The sequence below is a fragment of the Eumetopias jubatus genome, unplaced genomic scaffold (assembly GCF_037043125.1).
Source record: "Eumetopias jubatus isolate StellerSeaLion01/CBP00866 unplaced genomic scaffold, mEumJub1_p1.0 scaffold_10, whole genome shotgun sequence".
Taxonomy (NCBI): domain Eukaryota; kingdom Metazoa; phylum Chordata; class Mammalia; order Carnivora; family Otariidae; genus Eumetopias; species Eumetopias jubatus.
The window spans coordinates 12846565-12866828 of NW_028274816.1; the positions used below are offsets into that span (position 1 = coordinate 12846565).

At 52.9% G+C, this 20264-nt stretch overlaps 1 protein-coding gene across 10 annotated transcripts in view; it reads left to right on the top strand.

Annotated features, from left to right (window-relative positions):
• The window catches only part of NLRC5 (NLR family CARD domain containing 5), a 59660-nt gene that overhangs the window by 3724 nt on the left and 35672 nt on the right, over window positions 1–20264 (top strand). For 3 of the 10 annotated variants that reach the window (XM_028091267.2, XM_028091304.2, XM_028091276.2), the window contains exons 3-18: window positions 319–378; window positions 4485–4553; window positions 5446–7120; window positions 8382–8465; window positions 8613–8696; window positions 10105–10188; window positions 10312–10401; window positions 11046–11105; window positions 12278–12337; window positions 12492–12557; window positions 13035–13118; window positions 14968–15051; window positions 15988–16077; window positions 18494–18562; window positions 19124–19192; window positions 19953–20036. In XM_028091267.2, coding sequence (XP_027947068.1) covers window positions 319–378; window positions 4485–4553; window positions 5446–7120; window positions 8382–8465; window positions 8613–8696; window positions 10105–10188; window positions 10312–10401; window positions 11046–11105; window positions 12278–12337; window positions 12492–12557; window positions 13035–13118; window positions 14968–15051; window positions 15988–16077; window positions 18494–18562; window positions 19124–19192; window positions 19953–20036 — 2812 coding nt within the window. The remainder of the gene's footprint in view (window positions 1–318; window positions 379–4484; window positions 4554–5445; window positions 7121–8381; window positions 8466–8612; window positions 8697–10104; window positions 10189–10311; window positions 10402–11045; window positions 11106–12277; window positions 12338–12491; window positions 12558–13034; window positions 13119–14967; window positions 15052–15987; window positions 16078–18493; window positions 18563–19123; window positions 19193–19952; window positions 20037–20264) is intronic. The other 7 variants (XM_028091281.2, XM_088027385.1, XM_028091310.2 and 4 more) reach the window with 5 other exon arrangements.

Genomic DNA, 20264 nt, shown 5'->3' on the forward strand with positions numbered 1-20264 from the left:
GAATGCATGGGGTTCACAGTGCACACGCATAATCACACACGTGTGTGCACAAATACATGTACACACACGCCTAAAGTGCACATGCAGACATGCACACACATACCTGTCCATGTACAGACCTGCATATATGCACACATTTCTGCTCACAACTGCTTTCCCCAGTTGGGCCCTCCACAGATGGCTGAGTGTCAACCTTAGGTCTCTCCTGATGGGGACCCGCCCTGATGGATGAGCCCTGAGCCAGACACGGGGCCAGAGCTGGGCGCGGAGCCTCCCACCACATCCCCATAGCCTCTTACATTCCCCTCTCTCTTTCAGGGTTCCCCAGCCAGCTGGAGGCTGGTGAAGAAAGCCAACCTGCCTCTCAGCTCCACCATGGTGAGGCCTGGGTGTGCGGAGTAAGAGGGGGGTGGTGAGCGTGCTAAATCTCTACCTCGAGCCCAGAGGAGGCTGATGGTGGCTGGGTATGGACATTTCCCTTAAACCAGCCTCCTTATCCCCGAACACATCTGTACATATCCCCTGCCCCCCCCTGCATGGCTCCTAGCCCCACCTCCTCCCCTTCTGGGCCCCTGAAGGCTTTGGTCTGTCCTGATACCTGTTCCCCAGGTCTAAGCTGGAGCTTTCTGCATGAGTGGAAAGTTGACAGCCCTTGGGCAGTGCCGCAATCCTGTCTGCTTTCACTAGGGGAAGCGTGTTCTCACCCGGTCCCCAAGCCTCAGGCCTCGTCCTCCAAACCCACAGACTCAGGCCCCTCATCATTCACATGCCCTGGGGCCTGATACTGATCCACGGACTGCTGTCCACACCCTGGCAACCTCTGACTGATTTTCGGATAGAGCACAGAGGTCAGCGATCAAATGGTGACCACCTCATGATTCATGGGCCACGCTCTAGTCTCTGAACCTTTATTTCTTTTTCTTTTTTTTTTATTGTGGCAAAAATACACATAACCGTTTTTTTAAAGTTGTTATTTATTTATTTATTTGAAAGAGAGAGTGAACCCAAGCGGTGGAGAGGGGGAGAGGGAGAGGGAGAAGCAAACTCCCCGCTGAGCAGGGAGCCTGACGTGGGGCTTGATCCCAGGACCCTGAGATCATGACCTGAGCCGAAGGCAGCTGCCCAACTGACTGAGCCCCCCAGGCGCCCCTCTCTTAACCATTTTAAGTGCACAGTTCAGTGGTATTAAATTCACTCTTGTTGTGTGACCATCACCACCATCCATCTCCAGAACCCTTTTCATCTTGGAAAACTGAAACTCTGTCCCCATTGAACAATAGCTCCCCAGTCTCCTCTCCCCTAGCCCCTGGGAACCACCATTTTACTTTCTGTCTTTATGATTTGACTACTCTCAGTAGCTTTTATAAGTGGAATCATTTTGTGACGGGCTCATTTCACTCAGCCTCATGTCCCTAAGGTATCTCCATGTTGTAGCAGGTGTCAGGAGTTCCTTCCTTTGTGAGGCTGACAGATGTTCCATTGTCTGTGTACGCCACCCTTGGCTTACCCATCCATCCACTGATAAACTCTTGGATTGCTTCCATAATTTAGCTATTGTGAATAATGCTGCTGTGAACATGAGTGAACAAATATTTCTTCAAAATCCTGCTTTCAGTTCTTTCTGAGTATATCTTTAGAATCCTAGGTCATGTGGTAATTCTATTTTTAATTTTTTGAGGCACTTCCATACTGTTTTCACATCTGCAGCACCATTTTGCATTCCCACCAACAGCGCACAAGGGTTGTGATTTCTCCACATCCTCACCAACACTTGTTGTTTTCTGTTCTGTTTTGTTTTTTTTAATAGTAGCTCTTGTGATGGGTGTGAGGTGGTATCGATCTCATTGTAGTTTTGATTTGCATTTCCCTAATGATTGGTGGTGCTGAGCACCTTTCATGTGCTTATTGCCCATTCTTATGCCTTCTTTGGAGATATGTCTCTTCAAGTGCTTTGTCCATTTTTTTTAACCCCCTTGTTTGTTTTGCTGTTGTTGCGTTTAGGGGTTCTCTGTATATTCTGGATATTAATCCCTTTTCAGATCTATGTTTTGCACATGTCTCATTCTGTGGGTTCTCTTTTTATTCCATGGATAGGGTCTTTCGATGCACAAAATGTTTTTCACTTTCATGAAGCCGTTTTGTCTGCTTTTTCTTGTGTTCCCTGTGCCTTGGTGCCATAGCCAAGAAATCATTATCAAATCCAATGTCGTGAAGCTTTTGCCCTATGTTTTCTTCTAAGAGTTTTATTGCTAGCGGTCTTATATCTAGGTCCTTGATCCATTTTGAGTTAATTTTTGTATGTGATGTTAGGTAAGGGTCCTTCTTCATTCTTTTGTGTGTGGGCGTCCAGTTTTCCCAGCACCATTTTTTGGAAAGATTGTCCATTCCCCATTAAATGGACTTGGCACTCTTGTTAAAAATTATTTGACCGTATATGTGAAGTTTTCTTTCTGGGCTCTCTATATCTGTCTTTATGCCAGTGCCACACTGTTTTGATTACTGTAGCTTTGTAGTAAGCTCTGAAATCAGGAAGTGTGAGTCCTCCAACTTTGTTCTTTTTTCAGGAGTTTTTTTAGAATTTCGTCAGCCTCACGAATTTTAGGATCGGTTTTCTTATATCTGCAGAAAAGGTCACTGGGATTTGATGGGAATTGTGTTGAATCTGTAGATTGTTTGGGGTAAGACTGCCATCTTAGCAATCTAAAGTCTTCCAGGCCATGTGCCTGGGATGCATTTCCATTTATTTACACCTTCTTTAATTTCTCTCAACAATGTTTTGTAGTTTTCATTTCAAGAAGCTGTTTTCCACCTTCTTGGTTAATGTTTAAGCATTTTATTCTTTCAGTGCTTTCGTAAATGGAATTGGTTTCGTAATTTCCCTTTTAGGTTGTTCATTGTTTGTAGAAATGCAGCTCATTTTTGTGTGTTGACTTTGTATCCTGCTACTTTGCTGAATTCATTTATCAGTTCCGAAGAACCTTTTCATGGAGTTTTTAAGGTTTTCTACGTATAAGACCCTATCTTCTGCAAACAGGTTTTACTTCTTCCTTTCCAATTTAGATGTGTTTTATTTCTTTTTCTTGCCCAATTGCTCTGGCTCGGACTTTCTACTACTATGTGGCATAGAGGTGGTGAAAGCAGTCATCCTTGCCTTGTTCCTGATCTTTTTTTTTTTTTTTAAGATTTTATTTATTTATTTGGCAGAGAGAGAGCAGGAGACCACAAGCAGTGGGAGCGGCAGAGGGAGAGGGAGAAGCAGGCCCCCTGTCGGCAGGGAGCCTGATGCGGGCTCAATCCCAGGACCTTGGGATCATGACCTGAGCCGAAGGCAGTCGCTTAACCAACTGAGCCACCCAGGCGCCCCAGCCTTGTTCCTGATCTTAAAGGGAAAGCTTTCTGTCTTTCACCATTGTGTCTGATGATGGCTGTGCACTAAGAACCTTTATTTCTATAGAAGTATGGGCTTTTTACTTATAGCTGTCCATGGCAGTAACATCAACAGGCTTTAACAGAAAACATCCACCCCATAATCCCAGCTCCCCAGCAGATCAAAACCGTTTAGTTCTGTCCCTTCTGGCCCGGGTCATTGAGGTGGCATAATTATCACATGGCTGTGACCAGACCTGAATGATATTTAGCCAGTGGGTCCCCTATTGATAGAGGACTTGACAGAACGTTAAAATACCCTCAAACTGGTTCCCGTCCCTCTCTGGGATCCCCCAGTCTCCCTGCAATCCCGCACTGAGAAACCTCACACCTGGCAGGGCGAGGGGCCTGCTCAGGGGCTGCTCTGACCGGTCCCCGATGCCTGGCCGTGGGAGTACCCTGCCTTACTTCTCCCCGACGCCTGGCCGTGGGAGTACCCTGCCTCACTTCTTCACGTTCTTCCCTCAGTCTTCTTGCATTTCCTCCTCCCCTCCTTTCTCTCTCCCATTCCTTCTTGTTTTCCTTCTTCCTGTCTTCCTTTCCCAACCTCTTCAGAAAGGCATTAAAGTGACTCTTGACAATCTACAACCAGACGAGAATTCGAGAAACCAATTGAGGAAGTGAGGAAGTGTGGGAGATGGGACATAAGGGTGATCAAACACACTGACCCCAGAGGGAGGCCACCGGCCCAGCCACGCCCGTTGGAAAATCCACTTTTCTAACCACCAGTAGCCTCGACAGACCTGGGTCTATCCCAGGCCATTCAGTGCTCCGGGCTGAGTGTTTCTGAGGCTGCTGGCTGTGGGCCCAGCTCCCTGCATCCTGGACTGGGAGATCCCCCAGCCCAGAGCCTCTGGGCCTCTCACCCAGGCCTGGGACCCACTTCTGCAAACAGAGCTGGTATTGATGGAGCCTCTGCCCGCTGCCTGCCTTCACTCAGTCCCTGGGTGCAGCAACATTTGTCTGCCTACTGCCTGATGTGCTCCCCAAAGGTGCTCAGTGCCCCCTCAGCCCAGGCCCCCAAGCTTCACCCTTTACTCTTCTCTCATTCTTTCCAGGCCTCAAGCGGCCTTATCAGGGCTGTGGGTCCTCACCCCACCCGAAGCAGTGCAAGAAGCAGCAGCTAGGTGGGTATCAAGGCTGGGAAGGACCCAGACATAAGGACCTGTCTTGGGGCCAGGACACAGATCCTGGACTCCGTGTCCTGCTGATAAGCCTCCAGGAGCCCAGCGACTCTTGTCTTCCTTCCAACAGAGATGGATTGGAGGTCCTGGGTGGGCAGAGGAGAGGTGACCAGTAGGACCTCAGACCTGGGCCCTCACTGGCCAGTTTAGAGATGGGCAGAATACCAGGGAGACCCCCCACCACCACCACCACCACAAGGCATGGGAGCTGCTGAGGACCAGCCAGGCAGGAGGGAGTAGAGAAGACAGAATTTTTCTCATTCTCCGCCAGTTGTCCAGAAGAATCCTGTTCTCAGCCACCTGTCTCCAGCATCCCCTGACAGCGGCCCTGGTTCTTCCCCTGGGCCACCCAAGCTCTCCCAGGGATCCAGCAATTAGAAAGTCAATGCCCGGCATAGTAAGGGCCCAGCTCCAGTTCTGATTGGCCAATGCCTAGGCCTACAGGTCGTTAGCACTCACCCCTGGGCGTCGCAAAACTGAAATGTTGGGAGGGGAACAGGCTACTCAGATACACAGTTAAGAGGTTGTTCTAAGATCTTGCAAAGGACCCCCCCGCCGCCCCCACCCGGCTCACTGACAACTTTACACTATCTATATTGTTGCAAAACAAACAGAGCCATGATCTACACTCCCCCAGCCAGACTTCTCCATTTAAATGGCCCCCAGAACCAGTGCTTCTGTGGAACCAGTTCCTCCTAGGAATTGTGCATTCTTGCCAGTCCCTACCCCCTTGCACACACAGCTGAGGCTACAGGCTCCCAACGACCAGTACTGGGGTGAGGGGATCTAGGGGTGGGAGGCCTCCTGCCCTCATGCCTCTCCCTGCGCCCTGCAGAGCTGGCCAGGAGGTACCTGCAGCTGCTGAAGACTTCTGCCCAGGAGCGCTATGGCAGCCGGATCCCGGGGCCAGGGCAACCCCTTGCCTTCCACCAGGCCTACATCCCCCCAATCCTGCAGTGGAGCCGGACCACGGCACCCTTCAACACCCAGGAGGGGGCCACCCTGGGGGACCCCAAGGCAGAAGATGGCACTGATGTGAGCATCCAGGACCTCTTCAACACCAGGGCCAACAAGGGCCCGAGGGTGACGGTGCTCCTGGGCAAGGCGGGCATGGGCAAAACCACCCTGGCCCACCGGCTCTGCCAGAGGTGGGCTGATGGTCAGCTGGACCGCTTCCAGGCCCTGTTCCTTTTCGAGTTCCGCCAGCTCAACCTGATCACACATCTCCTGACGCTGCCCCAGCTCCTTTTTGACCTGTACCTGAGCCCTGAGGCGGGCCCTGACTCGGTCTTCCAGTACCTGGAGGAGAACGCTGACGGAGTCCTGCTGATCTTTGATGGGCTGGACCAGGCCCTCCACCCCCATTCCAGCAGGGAGAAGGAAGGTCCTGAGGACCCAAGTCCGGCCCTTGCCCTCTTCTCTGGCCTCTGCCGGGGGACCCTGCTGCCTGGCTGCTGGGTACTGGCCACCTCCCGTCCAGGGAAGCTGCCCAACTGCCTGCCCACAGAGGCAGCCACGGTCCACATGTGGGGTTTTGACAGGCCGCGGGTGGAGGAGTACATGGTCCGCTTCTTCACGGACCAGCTGCGGCAGGAGGCGGCCCTGGCAGAGCTGCGGAAAAACAGACATCTCCAGAGCATTTGCGCGGTGCCTGCGCTCTGCCAGGTCACCTGCCTTTGCCTCCACCATCTGCTCCCATGCAGCTCTCCAGGCCAGTCTGCATCCCTCCTGCCCACCGTGACTCAGAACTATGTGCAGATGGTATCCATCCTCGGCCCCCGAGGGTACCCGCCTCCCGAGTCCCTGCTGGACCTCAGTGAGGTGGCCCTGAGGGGCCTGGAGACCGGCAAGGTTATCTTTTCTGTAGGAGACATCCGTCCGTCCACGATGGCCTTCGGGGCTGCCCTCGGCTTGTTGACCTCCTTCTGCGTCTGCACGGGCCCCGGGCACCAGGGTACAGGCTATGCCTTCACCCACCTCAGCCTACAGGAGTTTTTTGCTGCCTTGTACCTGATGGCCAGCCCCAAGGTGGACAAAAATGCACTTGCCGGCCATGTTGCCCTCAATTCTCGCTGGGTGCTACGGACCAAAGCTCGGCCGGGGCTCCTAGACCACCTCCCCTCCTTCCTGGCGGGGCTGGCGTCGTACGCCTGCCGGCCCTTCCTCAGCCACGTGGCCCGGCAGGATGGGACGTGGGTGGGTGCCAAGCAGGCTACGGTGATGCAGGCCTTGAGGAAGTTGGCCACCCGCAGGCTCACGGGGCCGAAGGTTGTAGCACTCTGTCACTGCGTGGGGGAGACCCAGGAGCCCGAGCTGGCCAGCCTTGTGGCCCAAAGTCTCCCCTGTCACCTGTCTTTCCACAATTTCCCACTGACCTTTGCTGACCTGGCTGCCCTGACCAACATCTTGGGGCACAGGAATGCCCCTATTCACCTGGATTTTGAGGGCTGCCCCCTGGAGCCCCACTGCCCTGAGGCCCTGGCAGGCTGTAAGCAAGTAGAGAATCTCAGGTGAGAGCAGGGTCAGGGGAGGACTGGGGAGGACCTGGGAGGGAACTGGGCTTCGGGAGGGTGGAGTCGGTCAGACCCTTCCCGCAGGAGCCTGGGTGTGAATCTCGAACATCAGAACAGGGAGTCTGAACTGTGTGTGCCTCAGCCTGAGAGCCGGTGCGAAAGCTCCCTTCCTCCCGAGACCTTAGGGCCCAGTTGGCTCTCAACTGGACATTGTTCTCGTGGTTGCTGGGCTTTCAGTCTCTCTCCCTCTCAGCCGTGGGCTGGAGCCTCTGACTCCAGATGTGGTTTAACTTTGGGCAGGTTATTTAACCTCTCAGCCTGTGTTTCTTCGTCCCTAAAATGAATCAGTAATAATACTCACTACATGAGGTTGTTGTGAGAGCCAGAAAAGAGAATGCCAGGAAAACCCTCCTTAGGGAGGGTTAATATGTGCAGTAGTAGCGAGAGAAAAGGTGAGGCTGAGAGAACCCACCCCCACCCCCAAATGCAGTGGATTAAATAATGTTGAATTTTGTTTCACTGTCATGGAGCACTCGGAAGTAAGTGGTCCGGGTCCCTGAGATGGCTCAGCTCCACGTGGTCATGCAGGGACCCAGATCCCTTCCACTGATGCTCCACCATCTCCTTGGGCATCTGGATCTGCATGGTCAAAGCTGGGTCACGGGCATATCTGCGCTCTGACTTAGGGGAAGGGAAGTGGAGCACGCCTTAGATGTACCCAGCGTGTTAAAGCCCACACACACTGAGATGGGGCACATCCCTTCTGCTCACCATCCAGTGGTGGGAACATAGCTGCTCTAGCTATGTTCTGAGCTGCACGGGAGGCTGGAAATGCTGCCGGTTAGGGCGCTACCCACAGAGAATGGGTTTCAGTGGGCAGTTAGCAGCCTCTGCCATAATCCGTATTTGTTATTACTACAAACAAGAGCTACTACCACTACTGTAACTATTTTTTTTAAGATTTTATTATTTATTTGACAGAGAGAGACACAGGGAGACAGGGAACACAAGCGGGGGGGAGTGGGAGAGGGAGAAGCAGGCTTCCCGCTGAGCAGGGAGCCCGATGCGGGGCTCGATCCCAGGACCCTGGGACCTTGACCTGAGCCGAAGGCAGACGCTTAATGACTGAGCCACACAGGCGCCCCCACTACTATAACTATTAACTATTCAGTTCCATCTGTCAGAGGAAGGGGTGGGTGATGGCTTCTAAGCCCTGCTCAGCACTGAGCCTCTGCTACCTTGCCTCTTCCTGTGGCAGCTTTAAGAGCAGGAAATGTGGGGACGCCTTTGCAGAAGCCCTCTCCAGGAGCCTGCCGACAATGCGGAGCCTGAAGAAGCTGGGGTGAGCCAGGGCTTGGGTCCAAGAGGGATCCTCAGCTGGATATGCCTGGAACTCTCCCCTCTCCTTTTGACCCTGCACAGGGCAGATTCCTGGCCTGCCCCCTTTCCCCACCCCCATTCCTTCCCACCACCTTTGCTTACGCTGTAGGTTAGCAGGAAGTAAGATCACTGCCCGAGGCATCAGCCACCTGGTGCAGGCTTTGCGCCTCTGTCCACAGCTGGAAGAGGTCAGGTGAGTGAGCTCCAAGATGACCTGCTGGCTAAGGGGGACAAGTCACTTCCCAGGTCCCTGGGCTCCCCATCCCCACCCCAGAGCCTGTAATGAGTCCTGCATTTTCCATCAGGATCTGGACAGTTTTTCAGTGAGATCCAGAGAGGGGAGGCATTGGTCCAAGAACTGGATGGGTCTGGATCCAAACACAAGGCTGCCAAAGACCCTCAAGCACCGCTTCCTTCATCTGATATTTTCGGCTGTCTTGAAGGACCTTGAACTTTGAGGCCCCTTCCCCCTCTTTCTGTGACCTTGAGAGAAGGGATGGCAGTGTGTAGGCAGGTGTCAGGCACAGTGGGCACACATAAATGCATGAAACACACATATACCTTCACACTCGTGCATGTGTGTGCACACTGGCACTCGCCTGCTCACTTAAATGTGTTCCCTCACTTGCACATTCATAGGTGTGTGCACACCTGTGCACACTTAGATCCACATACACATTTAGATGCAAGTACATGCTAACTGAGCACATATCTGCAAATATACTCCTGCCCTGTGTTTGTGATGAGTAGCCTGAGAGGGGTAGGGCCGGGGAGCCTTCTCAGCAGCTCATTGGCAGAACCACCACTAGTTGATATGGCACCTTTATGAGATTTAGAAAGGCACCGTTTTGTCCAGAGACATGCAGCGTGGCATTAGGTCATTCTGCTTGTTGAGTGGAGTGTTAGCTGGACCACAGCTCCTATCCCCTCAGCTGGGTGCCTTTCTGTGGGATCACTGGCTGATAGGAGAAAAGACTAAGGTCACTCTCAATAATCAGGGGGAAATAAGTGTCAACATGTTCACATTTCTAAACCTCTGCACTAACCAGAGCAATCTTGCACAAAGGTACCCTCGTACTTCTGTCCCTCTGGCTAGGAACTCAGGCAAGGCTGGGTTGTGGACCCCATTTGACAGATGAGGAATGTGAGGTCAGAAGAAATGTGCTTGGTCTAAGGTTCTGGGTGAGTCGAGGCCAGAGCTGGGGCTGGAAGCAGCATCTCTTGTATCCCAGTCTAGACTCTGCTCATCACCCCAAGAGCCAAGAGGCCCTGATAAACTGGATGGCCTCAGGCACATCCCAGACATTGCCCTGAGAGCAGTGTGCTGGGTGTCCTCATTCCACCTCACGAGGCCTTCACAGCCCATCATCTTGGGCCACTCGGCAGGAACAACCCCATTGGGGCTGAATAGGGACAGAAGTGAGGCCAGCAGAGGTATTCTCCTCCTAGCTGGGCCTACTGGATACTGTGGAGCTGGTTACCACCACATTGTGGGCCTATGACTTGTGTCTCCTCCATGAGGGCAGCCGTGTCACCTGCCAACTGGGGCTCCCAAGGCCCCCAACTCCATGGCTGAGGGACTGGACCTTGGTCTCTTGCAGCTTTCAGGACAACCAGCTCAAGGACTGGGCTGTGCTGAACATCGTGGAGGTACTTCCTTGTTTGCCACGGCTCCAGAAGCTTGAGTAAGCCGTCTTTCCACACACCCCCACCCCTGCCTGAGCCACCCACCTCCCCTGGAGAGCAAAAAAGTCTGGGGCCCATGGGATACAGGATTCACTCCTGATACCCTTGTCCCGATCTTGCAGCCTGAGCCGCAACAATGTGTCCGTGTCAACCTTACTCTGCTTGACAAAGGTGGCGGTCGCATGCCCTACTGTCAGGACCCTGCAGGTCAGGTGAGCCCAAGGAGTGGAATCTGAGCCTTCAGAGGCTGGAGAAAGGGGGAGGGGAAGGTAGGGAGTGGGAAATGGAGCGCCGCGTATGCAATAGCTACGCTTGTGTGCCTGAATCTGTTTTATTCACATCGGTATCTCCAGAGCCTAGCTCAGGCCTGGCACCTGGTACTCAGTGGGTAGTGCTGAGTAGAATGATGATGGATGGGTGGATGGGCGGAGGGTGGAAGGAATGAGTCAACGCGTCTAGGAAGCATAGCGAAGGAATCATGAGCCGCGAGTTGCTCTCCGTGGTGCTGAACTGGGGTTACCTGTTTGGATTACGGAGTGGGTCAAGTGCCATGCCTCTTAACCCTAAAATACTGTAACTCCCACAAAAACTCTTTGCATTCCTAACTTTTTAAAGTCTTCTCTGTAAATATTGTTTTCCTGACTTTTAAAGAATACTCTCTCGGGATTCATCGAGCAACGACATAGTCACAAATTTTACTTGTCTGATTTGGGGCATTTCTGCCAGTTGTTTCTTTGTCGGTTATAATAAAATCAGCTTTCTCTGGATGTTCGGGGCTGCAAGGGGTGTGCAGGCAGCAGGTGATGTGCTGGTTTCCAGTCCATTGGTCTCATGGCTTGGTGTCTGACTTTTGCAGGGAGGGGGACCTCATCTTCCTTCTTTCTCCGCCCGCAGAAACTGCTGCAGAGCTGCGAGGGTAAGAACCTAGGGAGGGGGTGGGTGTGGGCTCATTCTGAGGAGCAGTCTGGGCTCAAGCAGTCACAGGGTAAGGTAGCCAAGAGAGCCCGTGAAGAGCTGGAATGTGGGGATTGTTCTTGCTATGGCTGCCTGAGAAAAGGCTTTCTTTTCAGAGTTGGCAAAGGACTTTACCTTCTTCTAGCGTATCTGGACCACATCTGGTTCCTGTGGTGGGGGAGCATCCCCAGAAATCTCAGAGCAAGTCAGACCCTTAGGGAAGGCATGAATATACTGTTAGATTGGTGTTACTATGTGGGGGAAGCTCCAGAAAACTCTTCCATCTGAAAGTTGGGGGGGGGGAGGCAATGATGATACCCACATCTCAGAGTTACTCTGAGGATTAAATGAATTAACACATTGAAAGTACTTAAAACACTGCTGACATCCAGATGGCACTCAGATGCTGGCTAATCCAGCTGTGCATGGATTCCAGCTTGGCTGGTCCTGCATGGGCAAAGAAAGGGAAGCAGCCTTTCCATGAGAGAACATTCCAGCTGGACTTATTCACACTCGTCCCTGGCTGAGACTCACAGACAGATGATGTTATATGTCCTTGGGCAAGTCCTTTCCCTGATCTGAACTTCAGTTTTCTCCCCCATACAACGATCGAGTAGGACCAAGGTCTTTTTCCCCTCCAGGTGTACAGAGCTATGATGCCCAATATGGTAGGCCCTAGCCACAAGTGGCTATTTAAAGGCATATTAGTTAAAATTAAGTAAAATGAACATTTAAGTTTACCAGCCACATTAGCTGTATTTCAGGTACTCAGTGGCCATGGGGAGACTAGTGTCTCCCACAGTGGATGGCACAGATACAAAACATTCTCATCATTGCGGAAAGTTCCGTTGGGCAGCGCCAGTCTAGAGGTCTGTGAAAACCTGGGTAATGACGTTCCAGCTTCTCTGCAGTCCCCACCCCTCCCCTGGCCCAGTGGGAGAGAGCCTGGAGGTGCCGTGGCTCCCACAGCCTGGACCCACACACAGTCCATGCTCCCAGCCTTTTGAACCACAGGTGGCATGTATACAAATGGAGGGCTTCACAACATGGAAATAGCAGCTTCTTTTTACTAAGCTTCAATTTTGTGCCCATGCTGGGCGCTTGACTGTGCATCGTCTCATTTTAATCCTTCAGTCAATCTGCGTCAGATACTGTCATCCCATCTTGGAAGAGAGACCATGGAAGCTCAGATAGGTGAAGTGGCTTGCCCAAGGCCAGAATTTGAGTAAAGCCTACTTGCCCTCAAACCTTTTGCTCTTGCTGCTTTTCTGAATAGCACCTTTAGCACCTCCAAACAATCAGGCCCTGGAATCTAAGACAAGGCCAATGTTGGATTTGTTCTTGCCAGAGCGCCAGACCTACAGGGAAATGCCAGCCAGAGGAAAGAGGCTCAGAGCAGAAGCCTGACACTCAGGTACCTCTGTGGGCTCGATTGCCTTAAGGGGAGGGATGTGATATGGGGGGAGGGCGCCTTCCGAGGAGAGGTAGAGCAGGGGCAAGGAGGATAAAAGGAAAAACAGGCATGGAGCAGAGAAAGGACTTTAAGCCATCCTGGCCTGAATAAGGAGCATCGGCCATAACAACAGTAATGACAACTAATTTAATGGGCCCTTGCTACATACTGGGCACTGTAGTGTTTTATATCCATTACCTCACTGTAATTCTTTTGGAAACCCTGCCAAGTACACTTTATTATTCCTATTTGATAGAGGAGGACACTGAGGCCAAGGGCCTTGTCCAAGATTGTTCAGTTACTAAGAAGCAGGGCCAGGATGAGACCCCAGGTTTGTCTGCTTCCTGACTCCCCCAGCTCCCACACCCGGCGGTGGCCCTTGGGGCCAGAGGAGGTGTGGTCTAGCTTCTTGCCCTGAGCCCCTCTGCCTCACTCCAGGCTCCAGCAGTGTCAGCTCAGGGTCCATGACGTGCAGGAACTCATAGCCCAGCTCCAGGAAGGCCCCCGCCTGGACGATGTAGAGTGAGTATCGCGGGAAGTGCTGGGGTGGGAGATGGGGGGGGCAGGGCAGTGTCTGAAGGGCCTCCACTTTGGGTGCGTGGTGTAAGGAAGGGCATGATGCCTCATTAAGAATTTGGGGAACTCAGACCATCATGACAGCTACCACTGTTTAGCACTTGCCCTGGACCAGGCTTTTTTGCATACATCCTCTCATTTAATCTTCCCATCTCTGTGATGTAAGTCTTATTACTATGCACACTTCATAGAGGAGGAAATTAAGCAACACAGAGGTTAAGTTTGCTCAAGGTCACACGTCTAGGAAGAGTCCAGGCCAGGATTCAGGCTCAGACAGTCTGACTCCCACCGGCCTCGTCCTTGTAACCAGTGTTACTGAGAGCTGCAAAGTGGAGACCTCATCACACATGTCTTCCAAACCACAGCCCTCAGGGTCCCCTCCCTTGTCTTCTTCCCAGAGTAGAGTGAGACCGCCTTCTCTTTTGGGGCTGGAGAAATTCCATGAATGCCCAGCTCCTTTGTGAGTAGGGCTTAGGGATTGGTAGAGGTCCTGTCATGTCCCCCCAGGAGGGGATCCCTGCTAGGGCGATCCCAGGAAATCAGATGGCTGTGAGGGTGGAGTGGTGGAATGCCATAAGGTGTTGTGAGGTGAGTGGCCTCACCCTAGGGAAAGATGAATGGGTGAGGGCCTTGGTGACCAAAGCTTGAGCCTTGACATTGTCCCACTGGGAGAACCAAGACAGGATTAGAAGGTGTTTATACAAAACACACGCTTCCACCCAGCTGGACATCACCAAGCCTGACCACCCCCTACCTGCCCCAGGTGCACTCACCCACAGTATGGCCCCATCACCCACCTGGCTACACAGGCCAGGCATCTCTCAGCTCCCTGTCCTCCCCTCATAGGCAGCCCATCCCAAGTCCACCTACCACTTACATAGCTCTCAACACCACCCTCTTTTCATCCAGCTCCCCAGGCCAAACCACTCTCACTCCTCACCTGGATGACCCCATCAGCCTCCTCACTGGGTTTCCTGCTTCCACACTGGCCATTTCCACGTGGCAGAGAGTAAACTACATTTCACTGCTGCCTGCCCCCCCCCTTTACTCCTTCCCACTGCTCATAGTTGAAGCCCAAATCCTAAAATCCTGCGTGATCTAAAACGCTGCCTCCAACCCACCAAGGCCCATCTGACTCTGTCCTGCCACTGAAATCTTTGATCCTGACACACTGTCTCCCTTTCAGCTCTGCCAGTGAGCTATGCCCCAGGGCCTTTGAATGAGCCGTTCCCAATACCAGGAACACCCTCCCCCATTTCTCTCCCGCCCCTTACCTATTGAGCTCCTAGTTTTGTTTTGGTTTTTTTTGTTTTGTTTTTGAGCTCCTAGTTTTTCAAGCAAGTAGTTCAAACATCAGGGAAACCTTCCCTGATCCCCCTGGTAGATCTGATGCCCCTATAACCATGGAGTTTATCATAAGAAGCAATTATGCAGGTTGAAGCTTAAAAAAGCAGCTGAGGGTGGGGCCTTGAAATCAGGCTGCCTGGGTTCAAATCCCAAGTCCACCTTTTAGGAGGTGCTTTAAATGCTCTAAACCTTGGTTTGCTCATCAGTAAGATGAGGATAATAATAGTGTCTGCTCCACAGGGTCCTTGTGAGGATTAAATGCCCAGTAATGGTAGAAGCAGTTGGGACAGCACAGGGCACGTCATACACAGCCGTGCAGCATCCATCATTATTAGGGCTCATTTACTGGAGTGCTGCTTTGGCTAAAGCCAAGGAGGGACTGCGTGAGTGCAGAGGCTAGGGGGGACCCCACCCCACCAGCACAAGGCATCGGGCCCCTCTGTCTCAGCCTTTCAGGAAACCAGCTGGACGATGAAGGCTGTCGACTGATGGCAGAGGCCGCATCTCAGCTGCACATCACCAGGAATCTGGAGTGAGTTGCCAGCGTCACTATTGGGTGATGGGGAGGGGAGCCCTGGAGAGAGCCCCAGCTGGTCCTTGCCACCCCGATCTGCATGCCTGCAGTGGCCTAGTGCTTCTCCACTGACCTCTCCCCCAGCACCAGCAAAGTTGGAGCGGTCTGCCCATGACTTGCCTTTGCCTCTGTCTCAGTTCCAGTTACTAAAACCCCTTGGGTGTGTAGAGCGTGTTCCTCGTACATCAGGGGCTTGTGTTCCAGTTCATCCTTGCAACAGCCCTGGGGTGTGGTGGGGTGTTGCAGTGGGTGTTTCATTAGGGTTTGGAGTGGATGGGTTTTGTGGTGTTGGAGTGGGAAGAGGCGTGTTAGGGTGGGGGCACAGTGCCCCGAGGTAAAGGGGTGGGTTGTTGGGGTGGTGGGATGGAAAGAAAGGGTAGTAGGCTGCTGGATGTGCTATGGTGTTACACGGTATCAGGTGGGGTGGTGTTTGGGTGGGATGTGTTGAGGTTTTAGCATCAAGCGTGGGTTGGGTAGGGGAATGTTGAGATTGAGTAACAGTGGTTTGGGGCCTTGCCTTGGGAGTTCAGTCCTGACTCTGTCACTTAGTAGCCTTAACATCATTTAATGTCTCTGGGCCTCAGTTTCTCCGTTTGTAAAATGGGATTAAAATGGTGGTGATTTGACAGACCAGGAAACAGGCTCAGAGAGGTAAAAACGGTAAGTCACTTCTCACTCAAGCTGTAGAACCTTATTCTCTGAGTGGGGCACGAAGTCATGCAGCTCTTGGCTCATCCACGTGGGCCAGAATCCTTCGAGACACCCTGGTTAAGGACCCAGGACATCCCCAGAGTGACGGTCAGCAAGCTACTTTGTGCCACGAGGAGGGGACTGGAGCTGTCTAGGCCTGAGGACTTGAGCTGTCTGCTGACTGCCCGCCCCCCCCCCCCACAGCCTCAGCGACAACGGGCTCTCTGTGGACGGGGTGCATTGTGTGCTGAGTGCGGTGAGCACGTGCCAGGCCCTGGCAGACCTACACATCAGGTAGGACCTCCCAGTGGACCACTGTTACCCCCTCCTGCCTCCAGCCTGGAGCTCGGGGGCTCTCCCACCATTCTCTCTAAGACCTTAGCATTCTTTCTGGGCCAGGCCTTTGGGACCTGAAGATGCTGCTGGAGCCCTGCCCACACCCTCTTTTCCCAGCTGCTCTCAGTTTATACCTTCTCCAGGGAACTACCCCGGGGCCAATAGGAGCCAGTGGTGCCTGGGTGGTTACCCTCCCAATTCCCCCAACCAGGAGTGGCCAGTGAGAGAGGCAGAGGTGTCACTGTCCAGCCCCCTTGCCTTGGGTAGGACAAACTTTTGGTGCCCTCATGCTCCAGAGCTCCCTGTGGGATCAGGCCAAAGACCTGCTCTGTTCTGCTTCCCTTGGTCCCTTACCAGCTTCTCCCAAGCAGGCCTTCAGTATATCACATACACAAGTGATCAAATGAAACTTGGCTCTCTGCCCCATTCAGAGGCTCAGGCTCTGCTTCTTAGGGAACCTGACACGAGACAAGGCCCAACCTTATTTCTGTAAGTCTCAGGATTCAGTCTGGGGAGCTGAGGGCAGATGCTAATTAATGTCAACACAGCCCCCACCCAGAGGGGCTCTTAACCAAGTAGGGTGGTCCCTGCTTTAAACACCCCTCAAAGGAGAGAGACACCGATTAACCCAAAAGAGAGATTAGGGGACCTTGATTCACTGTATATGTATATAATGATCCAATAAAGGATCCTTAGCTCATTCCAAATGGTGCTCCATTCATTTCTAGGGATTTACACTAAAGAAGTCAGCATGCTGGTGCAAACACATTTAGATACAGGAATATTCACCTCAGTGTTAGTTATAGTAGGGAAAAATGAACATACCTTAAATATACAGCAGTTGAATATTAGGTAAGTAAACTGAGTTACCTTCAGAGAGAAAAACTCAATGAAAAGTGATGATGAAGGTACAATTTTAGTCCAGAGCGATGACTGTAGTATAATTTTAATTCACCATTTTTATAGTAAAGCTTCCCAAACATACTCAAAAGGGAGGGAGAATGGCGAACACCCCAGTTCCCACCAATAATTACCAACATTTTGTCACCCGTTTCACCTATCCCTTGAAAAACTAATTCTTAAACAAGAATCTGTCCTTTAATCCCATTTTTTAAGAAAAAGGAAAAAAGAAAGAATATCAGTTGCATTTTAAAAACAAAAGACCTAGGGGCACCTGGGTGGCTCAGTCGTTAAGCGTCTGCCTTCAGCTCAGGTCATGATCCCAGGGCCCTGGGATCGAGCCCCGCATCGGGTTTGCTGCAGTGGGGAGCCTGCTTCTCCCTCTCCCTCTCCCCCTCCCCCTGCTTGTGTTCCCTCTCTCGCTGTGTCTGTCTCTGTCAAATAAATAAAATCTTTAAAAAAAGTAAAAAAATAATAAAAAACAAAAGACCTAAAGAACCCATTCCCAAATGTTATCAGCGGTCATTGACAGATGGAAGAGGTGGTAGGTGATTTTTCTTTATTTTCTTCTTACTTTACTATAATTTGTAAGTTCTCCACATGGAAGAAGTATGAACTCTGGTGTATTAGGGACGCCTGGGTGGCTCAGTCTGTTAAACGTCTGCCTTTGGCTCAGGTCATGATCCTGGGTTCCTGGGATCCAGCCCCACGTCGGGCTCCCTGCTCAGTGGGCAGCCTGTTTCTCCCTCTGTCCCTCCCCCTGCTTGCGCTCTCTCTCTCTCTCTCACTCTCTCTCAAAAAAATACATAAAATCTTTAAAAAAATGTGTATTTAATATTCAGTTTACACCGGCAAGGTTAGGGATGCTCCTGCTGTAAGTTACAGCCCCATGTAGACTGTCGGCAGCTGTCCTGGAGCTAGCAGTGACCTCCCTGAACTGGGGTGAGCACCCTCAGCTGAGGGTTCTCTGGGCGAGCACACAGCAGAGGCCTCGAGGAGGGTTTCTTTCTTTCTTTTTTTTTTTTTTAAAGTTCATTTGCGAGAGAGACAGAGCACAAGCAGGGCGAGAGGCAGAAGGAGAGGGAGAAGCAGCCTCCCTGCTGAGCAGGCAGCCCGATGCGGGACTCGATCCCAGGACCCTGGGATCATGACCTGAGCCGAGGTCAGACGCCCAACCACCTGAGCCACCCAGGCGCCCGCGAGGAGGGTTTCAGCCTGAGACAGAGAAAAGGCAGGACTGAAGTTTTCTTTCAAGGGCTTTCCAGGAAACAAGGGTTGATAAGTTTGCAAAATCTCTGTGGTAGAAAGCTTTCAGGTGCCCAAAAGCTCAGGAAGTCACAGCAGAGTCAGAGGAAGTAGCCACAGCTAGAGGCAGGGGATAGTACCTCTGCGGTCCCTCCAGGCCAGGTTAGAAAATGGCCCCCGGGCCCCTGTGAGCCTCTTGTCTCCTTCTTCCTCTCTTCTCCCTCTGCAGCGTGCTGCACAAAACTGCGGTCTTCGTATTTGCCCCAGAGCAGGAGCAGCTGAAGGAGATCCAGAAGAGGTAGGGCCCAACCTCATCCGGGCCCTGTGCTGAGCCAGGCCCAGACCCTGCCTGACCTCCACGGCTGGACAGCATCACTCAACTCTCAGGGGACCTAGACAAATTCACGAAGGAGCAGGAAGCCAGCAGGCTTGGCAAGGGACGAAGCCCAGAGGGGGAGTGTCACAGGACAGACTGCCTCCCCGTTGCCCTGTGACGCAGAATGGCCGACTGGGGTAGCGGTGACATAGCTGGGAGCCAAGCGCCAGACACTGAGGTCCTTCAGCATAAACCCCAAGGATTTGCAGAGTGCTTGGCCTGCAGCTCTGCTTTTGGTTAGAAACTTCTGGCTCCCTCTGGCACGCACCGCACTAAAGCGGTTCACATACCTTGTCCCGGTGAGAGGCTACGTGATCTGTCCCAGGTCACACAGCCCGGAAGCCAAGAAGCCCGGGTGGAACCAGGGCCTGCCCTCTCCAGGCCTTGTGTAGAGACTGAACGGCGGGAGGTGAGGCTGAGGGTGGACTCGGAGACAGTGGCTGGGGAGTGTGCTCAGCCTGGCCATGGTATGTGTCCCTCCAGGGCTGCGCCTCGGGTCAGCCTGACGTGCCGGACGCCCTCTGAGCGGCCCCTGCGCCCCACGAGAATCAGGTGCAGAGATGGCCTGCCGGCCTTGTGTGGTTCCTACCTCTTCCCTTCCTCTGCTCAAAGCCTGTCCCCAGGCCTCCAGCCCCAGGGGCTCCCTGGAGGACACAACCTGCCGTATCCAGGAGTTGTGGCCTGGCTTCCCTGCCTCCCACCTCCGCTGCTCAGCCCACCAGAGACGGGGCTCACGGGGCAGCCCCCTCAGTGACCTTCCCCACCCAGGGGGCCCCCACTCCTCTTAGCTCCCCTGGCCTCCAGCAGCTGATGGGTCGTGGGGACTCTGGATGGAGAGAATGGGGACATGTGTCACCTTCTTCCCTCATCCTGGGGCTGGGCTCAGCCCCCGCAGGGCTCCCGTCGATGTTCTGCTGGCCTTCTCTCTTATTCTGTGTCCATCTGAATCTCCCTGTCTCTATTGTTGCTTGTTTCTCTCATATTTTCTGTTTCTCTGTCTTTGCTGCCCTTTCTGTCATCGTCCGTTTGTCCTCCCCTGGCACTGTGTGTGTACACGCGCGTGCATGTGTAAGTGCCTGTGCATGCGTGCATAGGTGTGCGTGCGTGCGTGTGCATCTCTGCATCCGTCTCCTCTGTCTCTCATCTCAGTGTCTCTCCATCTAGGTCTCCCTGTGTCTCTGACTCTCTCTAGCTCTTGACTGCCGGTGCAGGAGGTCTTGCGTGTGTGCTGTGTGTCGGTGCGTCCCTGTGTGCCTGGGGGCGGTGGCCACTGTGGCCTCTGTCCTGAGGGGCTGTGCTTCCTCCTCCACAGGCTGACACACTGCGGCTTGCAAGCCAAGCACCTCGAGCAGCTCTGCAGGGCGCTGAGAGGAAGATGCCGCCACACCCACCTGGAGTGAGTATTTGCTGGTGGAGGGCAGGTGGGTGGAGCCCAGCGGGCCCTGGGTGTTGGTGGGGGCGGTTTTGTTTTGACTTTTTTTAAGATTGCGGTCAGTGGTGTTTCTCTGCTGCAATCAGGAACCCCTTAGAGAGTCCGGGGAGGGTTGTGACCCTTCCCCCTAAAATGCAGGTCCCCACATATGACCCCTCTGAAGCCCCTCCCGGACCCCCAAGGGTCACAAAC